This window comes from Eublepharis macularius, chromosome 6 (genome assembly GCF_028583425.1).
Source record: "Eublepharis macularius isolate TG4126 chromosome 6, MPM_Emac_v1.0, whole genome shotgun sequence".
Classification (NCBI taxonomy): Eukaryota; Metazoa; Chordata; class Lepidosauria; order Squamata; family Eublepharidae; genus Eublepharis; species Eublepharis macularius.
The window spans coordinates 33,612,956-33,637,823 of record NC_072795.1 but is presented as its reverse complement, the minus strand read 5'-3'; the positions used below and the strand labels follow the sequence as shown (position 1 = coordinate 33,637,823).

Sequence of the window (24,868 nt, the reverse complement as noted above, 5' to 3'; positions counted from 1 at the left end):
TTGCATAATTAATCTGTAGAATTCATCATGAGCAGGTATGGTGTCATTAGCTTAGAGGCAAACCAACCATTTCCCATGATTTATCTGTAGCTGCTATAACACTTCAGACTGCAGTGTTGTGTTTGTGTATATATGTTTCTGTGTATGCATATGTGTGTCGGTGACAGGGAAATAAAATATTCACAAATTCCATGACATTTTAAAGAAGAAGAGAACTTGCTGACACTTACAAAATTAATATGCCAACAGCAAGGTTCTGGTTTAAACTTCTTCCTGACGTAATATTTTTGTATATGCAAGGTGATTTTACCATGGGAATCTGTTAACAATAGATTCTCCCATCTGCCCCGTTAGTGATACAGTACACGAATGGGTCATGTAACTTGCTTGTTAGCTCTGAAACTGATTTACAATCAGATCCAAATTAGGAGGCAGAGGGTACATTTGACCTTTTGGGGCAAAGGGGGTAATTTGAGGATGAATTCCCCACTTGCAAGAGCATTTGACATCCAGCAGAGGATGATTGATTCATACCTCACCTCCTACCCTGAGGCTAAAATTCTATTTTCTTTACACACACACACATCGGTCCTTAAAAAGTTACACACAGCAAATAGGAATTCATCTTAACATTAAGGAGATGACCAATGGTTGTCAAGCACAAGGGTCTTATTGAATGTATGCCTGAGATCTGTCTGACTGTATACATGTATCCTAAATAGTTATACAGGCTTACCTTGTTGGGATGTGCTATTTTTATTATCTTTTTTTCATTTGTGGATTGGGAAGGACGTACAATAATAATGTTACATATTTGATAGGTGGTGTAAGATTGCAGGTTAAGAACCACTGGATCAACATGATAGCAGAAGTTAGAACCTCTGCATATAAAGGCAGTATCATTCAGATGCTCTGGACAAAGAACAAAGGATGGTTGTTTTATCTGGAAAACAAGGCAGGACGTCCTCTGGGTGATTGCTTTTGGAAAGAGAGATGGACTCGATGGGTCTATAGCAAAACAGTTCTTATCTTCATGGTAGTGTTGGTGAAAACATGGGAGTGTTGGTGAAAGGGCTGACCAGAGAAATATATAGGATGTGGTTTGCTTTAAAACTGATTAATAATGGACTTATTCCAACTTGAACATGGTTCAGAAAGCTGCAGCTTTAGAAAGACATGAATAGTTTCATGTAAAAAGCAGAGATAAATTTATTAAGTGTTGTGATTCACAGCTCATAACAACAGCTTTATTGAAGACTGGAAGCAAGCTCAACAGGAGCCAATTTATACTTAAGAAAACCACACCCGTTTTTTGCAACAACCAATACAAAGCAAGTAGTTAGAATCCTTCGTTTGCATGAACTATATACAAAGCAACTATTTACAGCACAGTGATTGGATTATAAGGCAACAGTTATGATTGGTAATTACCAGTGCAAAAAACACCCAGTAGCCATGTAGGCCTCAGGCACCATCGTTCAGACTCAAGCTCCAGCAATGCACAACAAAATTATTTAGAAAACTCACAAATAAACGTACTTAAAATTGAGATAGATCGAGATGGGTAGCCGTGTTAGTCTGTCTGTAACAGTAGAAAAGAGCAAGAGTCCAGTAGCACCTATAAGACTAACAAAATTTGTGGTGGGGTATTCGTGAATCACAGCTGGAAGAAGTGAGCTGTGACTCACAAAAGATCATACCCTACCGCAAATTTACTTAAAATAGTTTTTAAATGATGCTGTGTGGATGCTATGTTTTACACAAAATAAGTAAAAAGACTTTGTTCAGTCAAAGTGCATTAAGCTCTCTTATTGCAGCAACAGTATATTCATCACCCCCTCTCTTTCAGCACTGACTCGTATAGAATTGTTACAATGCAATCCTGAAAAGAGTTACACCCTTCTAATCCCACTGAATTTAATGGACTTTGAAGGGGATAACTCTGTTTAGAATTGTACCATTTGTTATTTAAGTTTCTGTTTACCTTCTTTTAGTGGAAACTCACTGTACAGGATTACATTTTATTTGTTATCTTGAGCAAACAGAACAGTTACCTCATTGTACTTTATCAGTCTGCTTCTGTACCACCCCAGCACCTAGCTAGTGAAAGAAGATTTTCTTCTTTAAATTGAGAGGAATTTGTTCAGCACTATACAATCTATGCAGTTATTTTTGTCAATGAAAAATGTTGATGCTGAGAGCAAGAAAATAAAAGATAATTTTTTTTTCAAACTTGGTGACAGAGAGAAAGATTGCAGCTTCAATTAAGTATTATGGTCAGCCAAGGGGCATGCTGGAATTTTCAAAATGATCCCCTGCCTTTCCCTAAAACTGCTGGAGACAATAAGCTATATATATGTGTGTTACCACACACTATCTTGATAACAGAGAGCAGTATGCAAAATGAGCCATCAGCAGTTGTCTTTGGATGTCAGATTGAAGGAAACCAGCCTGTTCATCCTGCAGTTTAAATGGAGGAGGGACTGGATTATGCCCTCAGGTACATGTCTTCTATCTAAACCCAGTTTCAAGTGGCACAGCAGGCTGTAGCATTTGAGGGGGGAGGGATTACTACAGTTTAATTCTTTAGCAGTTTCCTTTTCTTCCCATATATCTCAGTGGATTTTTAACCTGAGTTCTTAACCTGAGGGTAATTGCAGGTACTTCAAGCCTGAGTTGTTTTGGTCAGAGTTGCAAAGTAGGAAAGATTTAACGAACTAATAAGCCAGCTAAATAAGACCTGGGCACGGCATGTGGACAGCCACGTTTTGCAAGTATTTCAAGCCTGGGCTTGGCTAAAGGCAAGGTCTGTTAGCGCATGCCAAAGGGGTCTTGGCTCCTATAGCTCACCTCTGTCCCTGTGTGAGCTGTTGTCCGCACAACTAGCACCAGTCTGGGAAGACTGTATAACTGATCACCCCCTAAAGAGTATTCTAAGTGTCAGTTTGTGTATTTTGGTTTGAATTATAAATTTTGTACATTTGATATGTAAGTAGCTTTTAAGTCCCAGAATTTAACCCCTGGGACTGTTTGCATAGGAGACATCTTTAAACTGAGGAGGAAAGTTAGGAATTGGAGAGGGAGATGAAACTGTATTTATTTGCATTATTTAAATTCAGGGTAGGCCAGGACCAGTCCAGAACTCACAAAAAGCAAATAAATGTTGAAAAGTCCTTGAAAGAGTGGCACGTCTTAAACAGTAAAGAGTCCAGTAGCACCTTTAAGACTAACCAACTTTACTGTAGCATAAGGTTTTGAGAACCACAGATAAAGAGAACTGTGGTTCTTGAAAGCTTATGCTACAGTAAATTTGGTTAGTCTTAGGTGCTACTGGACTCTTTACTATTTTGCGGCTACAGACTAACAGCCTACTCCTCTGGATCTATGTCTTAAACATACTACCACAGAAATGCCTGGTTGCCCAAAGCACTTATCTGTGGTGACAAAAAAAGAAAAAACAAACAAAATAAATGTTGTTTATTGTTAGTGTTAATAATAATACTATGTGTATGTATATGTGTATACACACAAGTGGGAGCGCATGCCATCAAGTCACATGGCATGCACAACCTGGCAGGGCAACCTGGCAGGGTTTTCAAGGCAAAAGACATTCAGAGGTGATTTGCTCTTGCCCGCCTGTCATAATAATACCAGAACCCAATTAATAAACTATGAACAAAATAATTAATTAGAATTGTGAATCAACTCGATTAACCCGTGCTCCCCAACTATTTATTTTATTTCAGTATTTGTGCTCTGGAAGGCTGAACTTTGTTCAGATGTGACTGAATGGATGAATAAATTGTATGTTTATGCATCAATGGCTAAATTAATCTCTTATATGCATAACAGACCAACTTCAGAATTTCAGGAAAAATGGAAAGGGTGTCTTTTTTACTATATGGATGAAAGATAAGAAAAGTTCTTTTAAATGATGAGTATAAAATTTCAAGTATAATTTATCTTAACATAAATAAGTAGGAGGATGTAGAGGAGAAATATGTAGTTTTAATACTCTGTTAATATATTCTGTTTTTGATATTATGTTTACTGTCTAATGTTATTTTCTGTTATATATTCTGCTTCTGATATTTTCTCTACAGTCCAATGTTATTTTCTTTTTTAATAAAATAATATAAAACAATATTTGTACTCTTACCTTTTTGTCCTCCAGTTCTGTGACAGTGAGCCTAAACTGTGTCACTGTTTCTAGGAGTTTTCAAAATCTGGGGCATAAAAGGAACTTTTGGGAACATGTGGAATGTATTTAGAAGGCAAGAGATTTCTTTGTTGCAGTGTGCCAAGTAGATTGACAGAACTGCTGCTAAAACCATTCAATTTTTTTTTTGCTGGTTCCTTTGCCTTCTGTGAGCTCTAAACTGGTCCAGGCTTACCCTGAATTGAATACCTGTGTGTATCTGCCTAGGAGGCAAACTTAAACTGAGGCAGATAGTTAGGAACTGGAGAGAGAGATGAAACATATTTATTCATTTATTTATTTTATGTATAGTCCGCCGTTCTCACTGAGATTCAAGGCAGATTACACAGAGTGAGTTAGTACAGTCAATTTCAAGGATATTTCAATAAACAATGTAATAGGGTCTGTAAATGCAAATTTGCAAGATTTAAAACTAGCAGAAATTCAATACAGAGTTGAAGAAATGCTGCTGAAAGAAAGCATAAACAATTCTAAGACTGATACATTAAACAACTAGAACTACCCAGTAGGATCATATCCAAAGCAACAGATAGCACGCAGTAGCACATAGTAGTCAATAGTCCCTATCCCTCTATTGATGCATCCCTCTGAGACCACTTTCTTACAATATAGCCCTTGCCCAGACATGACAGTTACGACTTCAGGAAAGTAATGGGCATCGTACACAGAAATATTTCTTCACAGGTCCATTGAAAAGCCTCAATGTGATCTTTACAATAAAGTCATTAGTGAGGAGAGTATAAAACTCAGCAACTTAAAGGACCACATAGAACAAAGTCGTGCACAGTTTGCAGGAATAGAATTCTAGAGAATTGAGTTATCTAAAAAGAAGGAACTTATTCTACCATCTTTCCATGTGGATTCAGTTGGATACTTTATGCAGACAAATTAAGCTGTTCTTGGAACCCCCTATCACATGGCTGCCCATATTGCAGGAATAAGAAGTCTCATACAGTCAGACCGGATCTTGTTGGAGCTGTGAGGCTTCTTCATGGCAAGCAACAAGTGAGAAAGATGAACCTAATTTCATTTTGACACCATGAAAAACTGAGTCTTAGAGGTGAATGAATGACATTTAGGATTGAGTTGTTAGAGAAATGATCTACTTTGATCTTCTTTTGGATTAACAAATGTCGCCTCGTGTACAATTGCTTTGGTGTGTTTGGCACCTGCAAAATGACTTTATAAAGGCGGATTGTCTGTTCTCTGAATCACTGACCATAACTATCAGTGGGGAAGATGTGTTCAGGATGTTGAAGAAGTTCTTCACCCCGAAGGAACTGGCGTAGGCAAAGTTAGGTGGCATGTGCATTTACAGGCCACCGTTGATGATAGGTACTTGTTCTGGGTTCCAAATGTTTGTGATGTAGGTTGTCACCTCACCACATTCACCCACTGTATGCTTCATCAGTACGCTTTGACCTTGAAGACTCTTCCTGCTAGGTCACATTGATAGCTGCTCTGAGGTTATTAAAATAGTTGCTCATATCGGAAGCACTGTCTTAGATTCCAGAATTTTTAAACTACTGTGAGAAGATGATGCTTGGTACAGATGTTTCCTGGGTATCATGGAGGGAAGATTTTAAACTGTGTTGGAATTAGGAAATCTTTTTTCTTTAAGGGGAGAGAACTGCTAAAGAACATGTATTTCATGTGAAGATGAGAAATCATGCATGCATTTTAAAGCTAGCCTGTCAGCTTTTTTCCCCATGCAGAGCAGACAGCTGAATTGCTTTCTACAAGGAAATATGGTGAACATTATCATACATCAAAGACGAGCTTCCTTCACATGTTCCAGCTTTACCAGCCGTAGAAATCAGGGGGATGATGTTTGCTAAATAAACATGTTTGCTATATGTTCTCAGGATTGAGAACCCTAATTGAAGTGACTAGTGAGAAGCATTCCTTTGCTGGATGAATTATGAAAACATTTCCAGTGAAGGATAAGGTCATCAAAGTTGAGAATATCATGATGGTGAAAACTGAGTTCCTAAGTTTATGAGAAGATAACATGGTAAAAGCAGACTTCCAGGATTGTAACCTAGTAATCTTTTGCTGCAAGCAGATAATTTCAAAATCTCTGGTAGAGTTCACAAAGTTCTCCTTATCTCATTTGCTGCAATGTATTGCTAGGGGGCCCTGACCTGGATAGCCTAGGCTACCCTGATCTCATCTGATCTCAGAAGCTAAGCATGGTCAGCCCTGATTAGTACTTGGATGGAGACCTCCACGGAAATCCTGTGGGGTTGGTTTAAGTCAGCTGCAACTTGACAGCACTTTCCATCACCATTGGTATGAGGATGATTTGTCTATAGTGGTCACCAATAAAACCAAGGGAAAGAATATTTTTCCTCATTCTTACCTATTGTTGAGCTTGCTGAATTATATTTTTAGCTTTCACATATTATTATGCTAGTTATAATACCAGACCATTGATAGCTTTTTACTATTAATCCATTATGCTAAATGTGTTTCAGAAGCAGGGGCGGGGCTGGGATGTTAAAGTGGTCTCAGAACGAGCCAAGCATACTACCCCCTGCAGTACTACAAGAGCTACTCAGCTCAGACGCAGCCAGAGGTGCCAGCTGTGTTCAACAATGGTGATACAAAAGTAGAGGCAAATGAACAGCTGACACCGAATCACGGTTGACACCGAAGAGTCTGAGCCAAGCAGCCCCTGAGGTGCTGGAATTGTTGCTGGGGTTTGGCTCTGCTTGCTTCTGCCTGCCGGTGGCCCTCCAGCATTGCAGCCCACAGGGAGCATTCCCTGTAAATTAAACCAGCAGTCCAACTGTGTTGAGGTGGAGGAATGGACTTTTGTTTTTAATTAAAAATAGACGTTCTCTGGTTGTCAGAAGCAACAGAGTATGAATTTCTTGCATGTCCTGTTTTACAGAGGCATTTTTAATACATTCGAGATAAACAGATGCGTTGCTCATGAACTTGAATGTATGATGGGAGGACCAAACATAAAAGTCTTGCAAGCTCTAATGTGGTATGTACACATACAAAGATGTACTAAACTGGATTGTCACCCATAACTTATTTTTTTACAGTTTTGCGTTTTAAAAGCCTGTTTTATGAACATTTAGGTTTTCATTCTGTGAATGTATCAAACAGGCTAATTAACTCCGATTCCATGCATACACTGAGAGCATATCCCATTTGATACAGTGTAGCTGAATCCTGAGGATGTGTAGAAAGTTTTTTTTAATGTCAGTAAAAAAAACATTTTTAGGAATTCTAACTCCTTAACAGGACGGGTAGAAAAAAAGAAACATTGGAAAATACCATAGGCTAAAATGATAATTTATATCTACTTTTCTAGGAAATCTACTGGCTTTAGTACTGTCTTTCCTGTAGCTTAGTGAAAACTGAATTCAGCATTCTTGTCTTAGGATAAAAGTGAAAGCATATTTTATTTTCTACTTTTAAAAAAAGTTTCAAAATGCTTTGAAATGTCAGCTTTAGGCACGTTTAGCTACCTGAGTACACCTGCGGAAATAATTTGGGCTTAATTTTCTGAAGCACGTCTGTTGCTTAAAATAAACACATTAGGAACCTTTCCATCTTTTCCTGGGATGGCTTAATGAAGCTTCATTTCATTTCAAAGCAGCACAGACTCCAATCCAGCAGGATTCTACTAAACCCTTGAAGCGGGATGATTTTACTCATATTTATACTGGAAGCCCTTGCAACAAACAGAAAACCACATTTTAAAATAATCCTTCTGAAAACACATTTCAAAATATTCTTTAAAATGTTTGTGAAGGAGCTTGCGTGCAAATATCAGCAAAGCATTTATTAGTGCCCTAGATTCAGCTCAATTCAGTCATGGCTAAGACCTGTTGAAAATGGGGGAGCGTTCTTAGGATTGCAGTCCTAATTAGAATTCAAAGGACGGGTGAAGGGAAAGGGGGAGTGCTCTATTAATCTAAAGCGCATAGCTGTTTCGTGAGTTTTGACCCAAGTTTTTAACTCCAGTGAAACTATGGCTGTACAATTAGCGGATTCACTCAAGAGTAGTTGGAAATTTTCCATCTTAATCGTATGCTTTCACTTGCGTGACTTGTCCATGTGTTCCGATCCTGCTTGCGTAGGAGACGAGAGCTTTCTTGCCCAATCTGCTTGGTTGATTGATTTTAGCCCTGTGGAAATAGACATTGTCTGGTAAAACACTATTAATTCAACAGGAGGGAATACTGGTTATACTTAAACAGATTTTAAATTAATCAGAATCGAAAGGAAGTACATATTTCTCTTTTTTTAACTCAGTAATGTGGATGATGGAGGTGCTGTAAGTTTCTCTATTTCTAATATTTTACATACATAGTTTAAAATATTTTTTTACTCACCCAGCCCCTTGGGGTGTCAGAAAGATTTGTATGTTCAGTTGTACGAAATGATTGACCCAGGTCTTTTTGTTAGCTGTTGCTAATTGATTGAATTATGGATTATCTCATTAGAATCCATTAGAATCCATTTAAACTGCAAGCTACATAAAGTGATTAGGCTTGCCAGGCCTACCCCTGCCAAGCTCTGATGCACTCTGCTGCTCCAAATAGTGGTGGGAGAATTTCTTTTTAAGCATTGCTTCCAATTTCCTGAGTTACCCTTTGTCACTTCCAGGTTTTATCCAGAAGTGATGGCAACATTGCTAATGTCATCCCTCTGTGCTCTAACCAGCCCTCCTACTGGTTGGCAGGCTCATATCATGTGTATAATTATATTGCATTGTCCCTTGATTCTCTGTATAGTAGTGGAACAATTGTAGAAGTCAGGACCTGATTAAGAAGACAAGCCTCTGATTCCAGAGGTTTGGAAAAAGGTTATATTTAGGAATGGATCAAGGTATTTTGCCACTTCAGGGTGCTGAGTACTTCCTGCTGAGGGTCCCAACGAAATCCTAAAACGAATTTAACCAATGTGATATCAAGCATTAAAAAGTTCCTCAGAGTTACTTTATGCCTTGTGGGAGTTTAGCTCTCTTTGCAACATGTTTAAAATGTTCTTAAACACAAATCTTTTATGGAAGTTTTATACTTCTAAGGATAAGAAGTATTGGAAGAAGGTGCACATACAGAATTGCTTTGCAGAGATAGTTTGCAAACATTGCAGACTTCAGGTTCAGTCTAGACGTTTAATAGGGCATATATTGAATATTTAACAGTTTCAGTAAAGGTCTAATAGGTCATTTAATTGTGCTTAATCTCAGTTGAAGTGCTTTTAAATACACTATTTGTTTCTTATTTTAGAAACTGAAGGCAGAGAAGAGACGTTTTGCTCTATGTATGATTGTATGTGGAAGAGTGCACAATTGAGTAAAATTGTACATGGAAAAAGTACACAATTTATGCACAAATGGTCGTGTTGACTAATGTTTCTGGTCTGTTTTTGGGTCTTGCTAGAAAATGCTTTTTTGAGTGTGCAAAGGTATATTGAAAGGGGTCATTGCATTTTATCAAAATGCTTTAACTGAGGATTAGGATTGGAATATAACCATTACATGAAATAAAATCTTTTGTTACATGGCAATCAAAAACTTTTTTTTTAAAGCATTTCTTCCAATTTCTAGAGTTACCCTTTGTCACTTCCAGTGCAGTTTATAAAGGGGAAAAAAGATACTCACGCAGGCTTCTGGAGAATTGGTATATACATTTTCTGTATAAGTAAATAATGCTCACATAAAATGCAGTTTAAGTCAAAATGTTTAAGATTATTTAAACAAATGTATTAAACAGCAGCAAGACAATAAAAGAATTGGTTCAGTTAGGAGCAGAATTAAGGTAAACTTAAGATGAACTTCTGAAATTCCAAAAATGATTAGGAAAAATGTGGTTTGTTTTACCCCCCTCCCCCTCACTGTGATGTGACTAGGGTTGCCAACTCCAGGTTGGGAAATTTCTGACGATCTGGGGGGTGGGGTGGAGCATGGAGAGGGAGAGATTTGGGAAAGGGAGGGACCTCATTGGGCATAATACCTGGAGGCAGGCATCCCTAGATGTGACTGTGACAATACCCAAACCCTGTCTGTCTTCAAAACATCTAAAATCCCTAATGGACTCCCTACCTAACAAGCAGACCTAGCCATTCTCCAGCCAAAACCCAACAACTCCCACTGTGTCAATTGGTAGCAAGTAAACTGCCAAACTCCTCCTTTTTTCTTTTCAACATTCCAGTCCACTGTTTGAAAAGGACTGGCGGATGCTGCTGAAGGGCAGAACTTGAAACACTCTTGTCACAAGGGGTTACCCTTGAAATTCTTGCTTGACTTGACGTTATTTTCGAGTAGCTGAAACACAAATTATGGTTCCTTTGCACCTAATTTATTGTAAACAAACTTTTAAATGCAGAAGTTGTTTCCCTGTCAGAGGTGTATAGAGCTAAAAATACGGCTGTTCATGTACCTGGCTTAATCATTACCTAAACTGGTTAAAACATCTGTTTAAAAAAAGCATACATACTCCCATGGCCAGGCTGAACCAGACTATTGAATAGTTTTCAAATTCTTTCCTCAAACATCACTCTATAAGCGCCATATTGGTTTCATTTTGTTAGAGACTTGTGAGTAGAGATGGGCACGAATCGAATTATGACCCAAAAAACCGCATGAACCAGGCCAGTTTCTGGTTCGCAAACCAGTGGTTCATGGAAGCTCGTTTCCGCGAACTGGTCTACTGGTTGTTTGGGTCGTATTAAAGGGGCAATTTAAATGGGGAAATGGCCATATAAACTTTTCCTGCTGCTTGCAAGCGCAGGGATCTTTAAACTATTAGCTGGCAGGCAGCAGGGGGAGATCCCCCCTTGCTTCCTGCCAGCTGATAGTTTAAAGGGACCTGCCACTTGCAAGCAGCAGGGCCCTTTAAACTGCCCAAACCCCAGCCCCAGCACCACACTTACCTTGCCCTGCGGGCCTGCAACGTCCTCCCCCTCCTCCCGTGAGGGGCAGGAAGGCCATTTTTGGCCTTTTCCACCACTGTGTGGGCCTGCAAGGCAGCAGAGGAGGCTGAAAACTGTATCCCTGCCCCTCAAATGGCTGCCGTGGCTGCTTGCAAGCAGCGGGTCCCTTTAAACTATCAGCTGGCAAGTGGCGAGGGGTGGATAGTTTAAAGGGACCTGCCACTTGCAAGGCAGGAAAGGGCCCTTTAAGCTGTCAAATGCCCTTTTCCGTGCTGCTGCTAAGCGGCTGGAAAGGGGCATTTAAACCCCATGAACTGGTTCATAAACTTGCCCCAGTTCGTGCCAATTTGTGATTCCTGGTTCATGAAAACTCATGAACCACGAACCTCGTTCCCATCTCTACTTGTGAGGGAATTGAGGGGAAAATCCTAAAACATAAACTAACACTAATTCAAGAATCTGAGATTTCTGAGTTTAACGAGCCCTTCCAAGTAAATCAGTCCATCTCCAACAGAAACAGTCTGTCATTTCTGTAACCTTGGGTGTGTGATCCTGTAACCTGTCTAAAGCACAGCTTTGGCTCCCCTTAGTTGTAAATGGTTATTACATTGATACACCAAGCACTCTTTAATAACTCTTCTAAAGAAAAGATAATTTATTCTTTTATTGTTGAAATAATGTGTTTGTGGGAATGTTTCATGGGAAGAGAGAGGGGAGGAAAGAAGGAGAAATTATCTCAGATGCTTATGCTATTCCTCCCCTTATCCCACCTGTAACTGTGGCATGTTATCCAGCGTGGTTATTTTCATACTCAGCCCTTACTGATCACTTGCAAACTTAACAAGACCCGCACTGCTTGGCCATGGCTAATGAGAGATTGACGGATGGGGGAAAGCATCTTAAAGCAGCAACCTGCCATCACAGTGGATCCTCAGGAACAGCAATGTGGACAAAATAGGTGGAGGGATTGCCAAAACCATCACCCCCTTCTGCTGATCAAAAAATATCTTCTGGTTTCAGTTCACTGTATTTCCATTTTTACACAACAGTATATTTGGTTATTATTGATTCATGTTAGGTCCTTTTTAGGTAGTCCACAAAACATATTTACAACTATATTAATACATTGTCGAAGGCTTTCACGGCCGGAGAACGATGGTTGTTGGGGGTTTTCCGGGCTGTATTGCCGTGGTCTTGGCATTGTAGTTCCTGACGTTTCGCCAGCAGCTGTGGCTGGCATCTTCAGAGGTGTAGCACCAAAAGACAGAGATCTCTCAGTGTTACAGTGTGGAAAAGATGTAGGTCATTTGTATCTACTCAGGAGGGGTGGGGTTGAGCTGAGTCATTCTGTAAGAGTTTCCCAGGGTGTGGAATGCTAATGGCGGGAGGCTTCACTGAATCCTGAGGAGGTTCTTTTGCATATGGATTGGTGCTTGATGTGCTAATCTTCTCTGCAGGGCTATTGTCGGGTGTGGAGTGTTTTGTTGGCCTGGTGTTTTTCAGAACTGGAGCCCATGCTCTGTTCATTCTTAAGGTTTCTTCTTTCCTGTTGAAGTTTTGCTTATGCTTGTGAATTTCAATGGCTTCCCTGTGCAGTCTGACAAAGTAGTTGGAAGTGTTGTCCAGTATTTTGGTGTCCTGGAATAAGATACTGTGCCCTGTTTGAGTTAGGCTATGTTCAGCCACTGCTGATTTTTCAGGCTGTCCAAGTCTGCAGTGTCTTTCATGTTCTTTTATGTTCTTATGTTCTGACACTGCAGACTTGGACAGCCTGAAAAATCAGCAGTGGCTGAACATAGCCTAACTCAAACAGGGCACAGTATCTTATTCCAGAGAAGATTAGCACATCAAGCACCAATCCATATGCAAAAGAACCTCCTCAGGATTCAGTGAAGCCTCCCGCCATTAGCATTCCACACCCTGGGAAACTCTTACAGAATGACTCAGCTCAACCCCACCCCTCCTGAGTAGATACAAATGACCTACATCTTTTCCACACTGTAACACTGAGAGATCTCTGTCTTTTGGTGCTACACCTCTGAAGATGCCAGCCACAGCTGCTGGCGAAACGTCAGGAACTACAATGCCAAGACCACGGCAATACAGCCCGGAAAACCCCCAACAACCATATATTAATACAGTTTTTTTTTTTGCTTTAGCCTGATCATTCATCTTCCATCCACAGACTCAAATAATCAATCCTACTTCCAATCACAATAACAATTATGTGCATAATGTTCAAATAAACAAGCGGGTCAGGGGTCTTCTCTTGCATAGTATTCGATTGTTGGTTTAAGCATCTCTGCATAGTTGCCTATCATTGTTTTGTTATAAAGCCAGTGAGACCCATTGGTCTCTTACATAATAAACCATTTGTGAATTTGTTCTCTTCAGATTCTTTAAAGAGCTTGAAGCAAGGCATCGGAATAACATCTTCATAGACGATATTAGTGATATTGTGGAAAAGCATACTTCATCAACTTTTGATCCTTATGTAAAATATTGTTCAAATGAAGTCTACCAGCAGCGAACACTGCAGAAACTATTGTAAGTAATGGAAACTACAGTGTTTATATTTTACCATCACTGCTTCAGTGGTATCAGAATTTCCTGCAACAAAAATCGTTGATCTATAACTTAGCTAAGTTATAATGCATGTATCTGTTTCTTAAAATCTTATATAACAGGAGTATAAAACCTGCACAGCTGGGTTTTGAGGCAAATGGTGATGGCAATCTCTGTTCTAACCCTGGGGGATTCCATGAGGCTAGCAAACAGTGGTTTGTTGGGAGCAGGTGAAACAGGGAAACTTGCAGTCCCTGAAGAGCAGTAAATGATAATGAGATTCAAGTGAAAATAATTCAAGCATATAACCTGTACAGATAACTGAACATGTGGGAAGGGAGAGCAGGCATGGGTGCACTGGTCTCAGCCTCTGCACCTTTACTGGCACATGAGCATGGTGCCTGTGTGCAGAGGAAGTTCAGAAAGCAGTATTGCTGATCACAGGAAGGGAGCTATCACAGATCCTTGGCTACAGTTTTTTTTCTCTGCATTTGCCTCCTTTTTGCAGCTTTTCTGTTTTTCTTCTTCAGGAAGGACAACTTTGTTTGAAACGGGCTGTTAGAAAAGGTAGTCCTTAGCATTACCATGACACATGCTTAATTCAGACACATTTGCAGAAAAAGAGAGTGTGTAGAGCATGTGCTTAAATCTGATGCAGGGGTACCTTCAGTGTTATTTGTAGTGATTGACGAAAAAAAATTTAATATATAGAGTTACAAATTCTTTGTCAGGAAAGGGTACCTCCGTACATCTTTTTAATGTACAGAGGCATCTAATGAGACTTCTCTTCTTGCTACACTACACCTTCAGTTTGCTCCATATCATGAAACAGGGATGGTTAAGAAGCAAAGAAGTAGGGCAAGAGAAACTCTAGCTGCAGCTTGACTGTGTTCTTCTTGCATTTAAAAGAATAGACACACTCCCCTGGTAAAAATCTGGAAACCTTATCAAATCTGTTTATATTGTGGTGGTATTTTATAGTAAAATTTGAACACCATAACAATAAACCTACTTTCCCAGATTCATAAATGATTTGTAAACTAATGCTGCCTCCTAAAAAAAACTCCCAACAACTATTTTTGTTGTTTGTTGTTTTGCTTTATCAGAGCTGGAAATCCCAACTTCAAGGAAGTTCTGTCACGAATTGAATCCCAAGAAGAATGCAGGAACTTGCCTATGATTTCTTTCCTTATCCTCCCGATGCAGAGGGTTACACGACTTCCACTGTTGATGGATGTAAGAACAGCATGTGTTAAACACTGTCACTGTTGTTAAATATGAGAAATATATAAAGTCTGTGTTATAAACCATTTGTAGTAGCCATCACCACATTACTTCATTTTTTCTTTGGAATCAGGCAAATCTGTATGATCTACTTCTTTGCATAAGGGAGAAATACTGAAATTTTATGTGACAGTTGGGCATCGCACTTTGTAAACCACTCTGAGTGGGTGTTAAGTAGTCCTGAAGGGCGGTATATAATTGAATGCTGTTGTTGTTGTTGTTGTTGTTGCTGTTATCCACATGGACATCCAATTTTGCATGCTAATTTAGAAGGGTTGGAAAATCAAAAAGAGTCCAATAGCACCTTTAAGACTAACCAATTTTATTGTAGCATAAGCTTTCGAGAATCAAGTTCTCTTCGTCAGATGCATGATACAGAAACTGGTCAAATATAGAAGAGGAGGGAGGAGAAGGGGAGGAGAGAGAAGAGGCAATTAGGGGGGGAAAGGGGAGGGTGCACCCAAAACATTCCTTTGCTAGTATATGTAAACATCTCCTTTTAGTGTGTGGATCAGTTGGCTTCAAAGGAGTTTGCCCTGTTAGCTTGTAGCAGCCAAACAGCTAGACCATCCAATTCCAATGCAGTATGAGCCTTCTGCAGATGCAGTATGATGCATCTGACAAAGAGATCTGTGGTCCCCGAAAGCCCACGCCAGGTGCCACTGAGCTCCCCCAGACCCCGCCTCTGTAAAGGAAATCTGTTACCTGTGATAATGTGATAACCATTCATAGTCCCTATTCAGTCCCAGCTTGACAGAGTCAAATTTGCATATGAATTCCAGTTCAGCAGCCTCCCGTTGGATTTTGTTTTTGAAAGGTTTCTGTTGAACTACAGCGACCTTTAAGTCTTTGGTGGAATGTCCTGGTAGATTGAAGTGTTCTCCCACTGGTTTTTGGACGTTTCCATTTCTAATGTCAGATTTGTGTCCATTTATTCTTTTGCGTAGAGGTTGGCTGGTTTGTCCAATGTACAGAGCAGAAGGACCTTGTTGGCACATGAGGGCATATATCAGATTGGAGGATGAGCAGCTGTAAGGGCCAGAGACAGTGTAGTTGATGCCATTGGGTCCTGTAATTGTATTCCCTGGGTAGATGTAGGGGCAGAGCTGGCATCTGGGTCTGTTGCAGGGCCTGGTACCTGTGCTGGTGACTCTGCTGGCCGATTCATGATTGTGACGTTACAGAGGCGGGGTCTGGGGGAGCCCAGTGGCACCTGGCGTGGGCTTTCGGGGACCACAGTTCTCTTTGTCAGATGCATCTGACGGGGAGAACTGTGGTTATCGAAGGCTTATACTGCATTGGAATTGAATGGTCTAGCTGTTTTGCTGCTACAAACTAACACGACAAACTCCTTTGAAGCCTCACACAAGCCAACTGATCTCCACCCCAAAAGGAGATGTTTACATTTACTAGCAAAGGAATGTTTTGGTTGCATCCTCCCTCTCCCCCCCTAATTCCATCTTCTCTCTCCTCCCCTCCTCCCCCCTCCTTCTATATTTGACCAGTTTCTGTACCATGCATCTGACGAAGAGAACTTGATTCTCGAAAGCTTATGCTGCAATAAAATTGGTTAGTCTTAAAGGTGCTACTGGACTCTTTTTGATTTTGCTACCACAGACTAACACGGCTAACTCCTCTGCATCTCTGACTCTCTTAGATTCTCTTGCATTTGCTGCTGGTTTCTTTTTGTATTTATGATGTGGTTGTCACATTTTGCTTGTCAAATGCTGCTCAACAATTATTATTATGGCTGAGATTATAGAATGATTCTAACATAAGGGTGAGCCATAATGAAGAGGTATTATTGCCACTAGAAGGCTATAAATAAGCTAGTCAGAATCATTCCAGTTATCACTTTTTAAAATCAGTTTTGCCTAGCTTGCCACCTTTTCCAGTTTCACTCTAGTTATAATTAGAAGCATTAATTCTATTGTATGTACTTTGGAGATGTAGTATTTGAGAAGTTAATGTAAAAGGTTGTAAATATAATACCTATAGGGTTGAATCCTATTGGATTTTTCTGTGAATTATAATGTTTTCCTCCAGTGGAAGAATCTGCAAAAGTGCTGCCATTATCAGATCCATGGAATCAGACCCATATTAATTTCCTTTCTTAATACCCTTTTCCCCTAATAAATTACTCCAAAACAATCTCAGCCTTTATTCTCTCAGAGAAACAATTGTTTTAGATCCATAGGACAATGAACTTACTGAAATTTGCAGAAGTGATGTTTGTTAATTCTCCTTTTCACTTTAGCCTCCTTTGTCTCTGAAAAGGTATTTTGAAGGTTTGGGAGACCCTCAGCAGCAGTGTGAAGTATAGCATAGAAGGGTTACAGTGGGAAGGAGCAAAATAATAAAAGAGTCCAGTAACACCTTTAAGACTAACCAACTTTGGTAGCATAAGCTTTCAAGAGCCACAGCTCCCTTCGTCATCTTTATTATTCCTTATGCATCTTTATTATTTTGCTACTACAGACTAATACGGCTAATTCCTCTGGATCTATGAGTGGGAAGGAGGAAACTGAAGGTTACAATTTCTGTTTATTCCACCTTTCTATATACACAACCCATGCTAATCCCAGGAGGGTCTTGGGTCGGGATATATGTAGCACTACGGTAGAAACAGTAGAGTCCCATTAGTAAAATCTGTTCACAGCTGTTTGGATCCAAGACAGTGTTTTCTCTCCTGAGAATTCACAAGGCAGGAAGGATGCTGTTCCTTTTAATTTATAATTCCATGTTACTTAAAATTTTATAGGTTATAAGAGGGGGAAACTAAGGGCATGTTCCAGCCAAGTGTGGATTGTGCTCTGATCTTACATGGCTATGGGGAGGATTCCTGCCTCTTGAATTCTCTGTTGAACCAACAGACAAATGTAATCCCTTTTGGAGTCTGGTCTCTCTTCCCTTTGTTATTGTGGTTGTCAGTAATTTAAAGTTTTGCACATTTGAAGCATTTTACAAACTTTGTTCTTTGGACATTAGATACTTTATATAGATATTTTTTTCCTTTTTTTAAGAGAGAGAGAGAGAATCTGGACTGAAACTAGATGTGGGTAACTTAGGACCACCCAATGAGTTTCTTGGGACACAGACTTGGATCTTTTTTCAGAACTTAGTATACTGAACAATACTAGTTGTGTTGTTTTATTAAGATCTTTCATTTTCAGTCATGAATTTTGATTATTTCATTTTGCTAACAATTCAGTAATCCAGATGTTTTTTAAAAAACAATCTGACTGTATAAGCATCATTTTACCAAAGAATGGTTTTGTAGTGTTTTGGCTGCTTACAAAAAGTTTCTACATTCCCTGCCATTAGAAATATATTGGTACAGGATGTTTGTTTTGGTACTGCTTTGTTTTCATAGCTTGCTCACAAAAGCAAGTCTATAAAATTTGACTAAGTGATCAGGCTCTTTTTACTTTTATGGTGTCTTTGAAAAAAGGAGATCCTTCAATTGCATCTTTTATTTAATCCAGACTGTTATGACCTGCACTTTCTTTGGGGTAGATTTTTCTTTTAATCTTTCCCTTGCACCCTCTGGGTAGTTTGCTGCCACCAGGAATATATTATTCCAAAATATTTTATTCAAATTTCCCCTTTAGTAACGGGTTTAAGTGTCAGGCTCCTTCGTGGTTCTATGTGGCCCTGAGGATATGAATGGGATATAGCAATGACAGCTACACTGGGATATAACAAAACAAAATAAATGTTTATTTTTCAAGAAGCGTATTGGTTTCATAAAAGTAGTTCTTAGTTCTTAAAGTTACTGCCTATAAACTCATTCACACAGATCTCTTCTAAGGCTTCACACACAGTTAACCCCCTTCACTAGATTCAATAGTTCTCTCACAAATACTTCAAATATAGGCAGCACACAGCTAGCCTCTCTTTCTCTGACTCTGATTCACAGGAATATTAAACCTGCTCAGGCAGCACACAGCTGGCCTCTCTTTCCCTGACTGAGTGTCCTTTCACAAACATGCTCAGTTCAGGTTCCGCACAGGTTATATTTCTGTCATAAACACTTCAACATATTCAGGCAGCACACAGCCTGCTTTTTACTGACTCTCCCCTTTCTCCCTGCACTCTCAGTCTAAACTGCATTCACTCTGCCCATTTTCTGTCATCTACCAATCATATCACTCACTCATCTCTCTCTTTCACCCCCACTCTTCACCTATCTCACCAAACATTTAAAGACACATGCACCCATTTCTTGAAATCATTACACAGACTTATTTAAAAAGTTCAGCTATTGAAATCTATAAGGTCACTTCTTGGACATAGGGGTGGTGGCTGTTGTGAATAGGAAAAGAATAATAATTTAGAAGTGGTGATGAAAGGAAGGAAGAATTGAACTATAACTGAAAATGGGGTTCAGGAATTGTTCCTTAAAATAATAGAGCAGAACCTAATTTTTTTTCAAGTAGAACTACCATCAAATATAGGGGGGCTATCATTCAGATGAATGCCTTTGGTAGTCTTGGAGATAGTATAAGTTGTATCCTCATAGAGTAGAATTTTCTGACTTTTATGTTTTTTTCATATTTGCAGTGCAGTACATCATACTCGTGGTCTTTCAGTACAATAACTACCAAAAGTGTATATCTCTGAATAAGCTATATCTGTGTTTCAGACTATTTGCCAAAAGACACCCAAAGATTCACCAAAATATGAAGTCTGCAAGCGGGCACTAAAAGAAGTAAGCAAGGTATGTTTAGATCCTCTGCTTAAATCCACCCTGAGCCTGCTGGTGCAGGGAGGGTGGAATACAAATCGAATAAAATAAATAAATTGATAAATAAATAAATTAAAATGCAGCCATCCCTGTTGTTCAAAATGTTCATGTGGCTTTGATGGCGAGCTTGCAGCACCTGTGTGTATATACTCAGGAGTAAAGATCACTGAACACCATGGGCTCTAATAGCATACAGTAATCATAGTCAGACTTTAATCATTATGCAAAGGAAGACTCCTGGTTCAAGAGAACCAGTCTGATGGAGTGTTCAGAGTATTAATCTAGAGAAACCCTGAATTCAAATTCCTGCTCAGCTCACTATAAAATTCTATACCAGTTACTCTCGTTCAGCCTAACCTACCTCATGTGGTATTTAAGAGGATAAAATCAAAAGAGTATGAACTTTGAGAGCAGTTGACCCTGGCAGTTACGAAACACATACTCTAGCAGAACCTAAAAGTCCAAATATAGAAGGAATCTATAAACAATAGTTTGATGGCTTAATATTTCTGTCTGTTGATTGGCCTTGGTAATTATGCTAAACTTCTGCAATCTGAATTTAACATCCCAAGAAGGACAAGTATGTATTCCTCCCTCAACAATACCACATTCCAGTCATCTAGTATCTTACCAATTGCTGAAGACAGGTGCCCTTGGGCCTCAGACAGGCAGGGAAGGAGGATGTATTGCCTTGTTTGAGGGACAGTACACTTCAGCCGCCTCTTCCCTTGTCTCCCTCCTTGGCCTTCACAGGAACCTGCTTTTAAAGGGGTCCCCTTTCCTGCCTCCCAGGGTTTTTTCTCAATTGCAGATTCCTTCCAGCCTGTTTGGTGGGAAGGCTGGGCAGACTTTGCTGCCACCTGGTCCCTCTCACCCTATCTCAGCCCAGGGAGCATGTCTTCCTCCCTAGTGCTGGTGATGGAGGGGAGAGGAAAATAGGGTGGCATCTCTGGATACCTGTCTTCTAGCATATATGGTTCTCCTCTCTTCCATTTTATCCACAGAACACTCCATCAGATGGGTTAGGCTGAAAGAGGGTGACTGTTCAAAGTTTACCCACTTATCGTCATAGTTCATGGGGATTTGAACATGGGTCTGCCCAGTTCTTGCCCTGCTATTGATGATGACATCACACTGGATCATACACAGTTGTGCTTGGGCTCTCCATTTGTCCTTGAGGCTTGTGGAGCATTTTAGATCATCCAACTTAAAAACTGCTTTATTATCTACAGTTTGCTTAAAATCAACTTAAACATTGAAATGAGTGCTGTCATCTAACTGATCTAAATTGTCCTTCCATTGTGGGACCACTCTGATGCTGAGCAGTTTGGTCATGAACTATAATTTAGGGCAGTGGTACCCAACACGGTGATAGCAGGTACCATGCCATCCATCTGCGGATTTTCAGGCACCCCTTTGTTTCTTCAACAAAGTTTATCTCCCCCAAAGTCGGAAGTGCTTCAGAAAAACCCTGGAGGCATCATCTTTGAGTCTACATGGATCTCTCATTCAGAAAATATGGAGTTTGAACCTTGTACAATTTTGTTATTGACCAGTACCTCAGGGAGACCATTTTGTGGCAGTCATTTTGTGGTGGCACTGCCACTCCCCATCATCAAAATTCCCAAAGTATCACAAACTCAACAAGTACTTGGATGTAGGATCAACCTTTTCATTTTCATTAAGATTTCCATATAATTTTTTAACTAAATAGGCGTACAGGTATCCACAAGTATTCATGTAGTTTACTAGCTACACCAGTATTTGAATGCTATTTCCCTGTGGCTTTTGCAGAAAACTCAAGGAGGATGGGAAGGTGTTTACTTTTATGCTGGGCTTTTGTTGTAAGTGCTGCTGTTGGCCCCTTTAGAAGTCTGGAGGAAAGAAAATACCTTTCCTTTCCCCCATATATAATGGTATAGGAAAGGAGAGGTGGCTTAGTATGTGGTAGAGAAACCTCCCCTCTTTTTTGTCCCAGATTGTTCACAGAAGTAAGGATAAGAATTATCTTTCATAACCTCCCACCAAAGGAAAAAGTAACGAATACAAGTGATTCTGATCCGTTGGGCAGATATTCTTTTGGAAATACGCATACCTTCTACATTAAATGCAGACAGTGCCTCAGGCCACAGACACTCCGGACTACTCTTTATTATTCACATGCAGATAATGTCACTGAGGGACAGAAAGGCCCCAAGTGCTAAATCTCCCCTCCCCCCTCACATTGCTGGAGCTCCTTGTGAGAACAGGGAGATTGATGTGTATAGTATTCAAACTGGGAAAGCGGCTGAAATGGAGGAAAAAACTGGCATTTCCTCCAACAAGTACTTGTTTTTATCCTGTGTGGATGTCACTAAATTATCACCGAGAAGTATGACTTCTATCCTTGGCTCATAAAAATGCTTCTGATGCCTTGCTAACAGTTTGCCAAATGGTTCCCAGGCAAAAGATACCCCAAGGGCCTTTTTAAAAAGTCTTTATCTTCATCTTCTCTAAATTCCTTATTACTTGTTCTGAATTCATTGGCTTCTAGTGGAAGAAAATAGCTTAATATACCTCCTACACACAAAATTGCTGGAAATAGAAATTGCTAACATTCTGCTTTCTATCTCAGTAACTCCAGGTGAACTTTCCCCAAAATAGCAGAAAGACATTTGTGATGTTTTTCTCTTCCCAAGCTTTCGTGTAGGGCAATTTTATACCATATAGCACCTTCTAGACAAAGACTTAGATGCATATCATAGATCCAAAGTTGTCATTGGGTCATACCATGGCTTAGTGTGGAGCAGGACTGTGGCTCATTAGTAAACCATCTGTTCTGAATGTGGAAGATGCAAGGTTCTGCCTCCAACTTCTCCAGTTAAAAAGATCAGATAGTAGATGATGGGAAATACTCTTACCTATATAACCTTGGAGAGCACCTGTCCTTTGGAGTAGACCAAGAGTCTCCAACATTGTAGAGTCTGTGAGTGCTTTTGGGACATTGAAAATAGATGTGTGCTTTCCTTATCCCAAGCTTTCCGCCTTACCCATGTGAAAATATCTACTTGTGATTAATAATATGGCTTATTATTTAAATGCTGTGGCACAAGCATATTAACCATTCAAATGGAACTGTGAAGGAATCTTGTGATTATTCTTAACCTACAGGGAAATCTTTCCAAAGTTGAGCATGTGCAAATCAGTATGTATTAGAAGTGCTTAAATTTGACAGGAGTTAAGTCAAGCAATTCCAGTAAATTTTAAGAAAGGAGGGATTTTATTTTGCCCTCTGCCATGTTTGTGCATGTCTCCCACTGCAAGAGTTTTCAAAGGACAGATGGAAGAACCAACCTACACAGTGGAATAAATTATATACATTAAATCAAGCTCAGGGGATATAGGGAGAGATCTAGTACCACCTACAATTGACTGGCTGTCTTTCTGTCACAATATCCACACGTTAAATGTCCAAAAGAGTCTCTGCAATTTTCCTTTATTCTCTGAATGACTGTCTTTCATATCATAAATGGGAGTCTCAACTTCATGACTGTCTTGCAGTGCTCATGTAGATGTGAGGGATGCACTTACAGGGGACAAAGGATGGGTAGGAAAAGGTGTTTTAAGTCTTCCTCCAGCTACTGGTGCTCCCCTGCAGATGCATCCACTCAGACCATTTTCAGCATTTTTCCTTCCAGCTGAGCTTCAAAAATGGAAGTAAGTCTGGTCAGAGATAAAACTAGGTTTGTGGGCACTTGCAAGAAAGAATTGGTGGTGAGAACTGGTGCCCTTCTTTCTGACCACTGATTTTCTCCTTAAAGATACCTCCTTGTCTGTCCACTCTTAATCATGATACCTCAGCCGACAATTTTGGGAACGTACCATGTTTGTCAAGGTGACCTGTAGTTCTTCCCTGAAGCAAAGGGAACAGCTGTAGGCTTATCTCTATCTTTCATATTAATCAGAAGAACTGCAAACTTTAATAAGGCTGTTTCATATATCACTTTTTCCAGACACAATTGCTCGGTTACAACAGTATCTCGATATAGTTATGTAAAGTAATGCATGATTCTGTATAGCTGTGTAAAGTGATGAATGAGTTTGTTGTGAAACAAAGACATGCATACTCCAGAACTATTTGTGACAGCAGCCATATGCAGTCTCTTCTCTAAAATAGACAAATATATCTTATATTTCCAGTGCTTCATTTTCATCCATTTGAAAATAGAGTGGAAATATGTTATATGTATTTCTGTCATTGTTTTTCCAGTCTTTTTTTGCCTTTGAACAGAATGCTGCACGAGGGACTACAATTTAAGAGGGGAGGGTGGTGTTTGGTTTGGTTTATTAGGTTTTGATATGTCTTCAGTGGGAACACAAAGCAAATTATAACATTGTTCTCCTCTCCTCTATTATGTATTGTGATTTCTACTCATAGTGATTTCAGCTAGTCAGGATTTCAGCTCAGAGCAACATCTTTATTGAAGATCAGAACAGACAGACAACACAAGCTCAACGTGAGCCAAATACGTACACACAAACCCCGCCCCGAAGATAGCCAACAACCAACATGAAGCTAGAATCCTTATTTTGCATTAACTATATACAAAGTAACTTATTTACAGTGCTGTGATTGGACTTTATTGTACAGTATGGATTGGATGCAGCCAGCAGAAAAACGGCCAATAGCAATGAGGGCTTCAGAAGCCGAGGCTCAGACAGAAGCTTAGTCAGTACATAACATCCTCCACTTTATCCTTCCAACAACCACCCTGTGAGGTAGACTAGTCTCAGAAACCTTGGCCCAAGGTCATCCAGTAAGCTTTCATAGCAGAGTTTGAATGCAAACTTGGGTCTCCCAGATCCCAGTGCAACACTCTAACCACTATACCACATGGACTTTCTGATATAAATAAAGTTTATTTCAAAACTGGCTCATGAAAGAGAAAGTTGGTCTGTTAAGTTTTTTTCCCCATATGCCATTTTCCTGCTTAAAATTGAAGTTTTACCCACACCTGGGTAAATTTTCCCCAGAAGGGATGAAAAGTAGCTTGTGGGAGGAAGATGTTTACAAGGAAACTATCATCAGAAGAAAGATAAAAGCTATATTTGTCCTGTAAATCTCAGCTCTACAGCTGTCTTCTGTCAAAAAAAACATTCTGTACAGTTGGACA

The 24,868-nt window shown here is 39.7% G+C and overlaps 1 protein-coding gene across 2 annotated transcripts in view; it reads left to right on the top strand.

The window, feature by feature from the left end:
* ARHGEF26 (Rho guanine nucleotide exchange factor 26) overlaps positions 1 to 24,868 on the top strand; it is an 84,925-nt gene that overhangs the window by 30,443 nt on the left and 29,614 nt on the right. For both annotated transcript variants that reach the window (XM_054983093.1, XM_054983092.1), the window contains 3 exons: positions 13,514 to 13,666; positions 14,791 to 14,920; positions 19,614 to 19,688. In XM_054983093.1, coding sequence (XP_054839068.1) covers positions 13,514 to 13,666; positions 14,791 to 14,920; positions 19,614 to 19,688 — 358 coding nt within the window. The remainder of the gene's footprint in view (positions 1 to 13,513; positions 13,667 to 14,790; positions 14,921 to 19,613; positions 19,689 to 24,868) is intronic.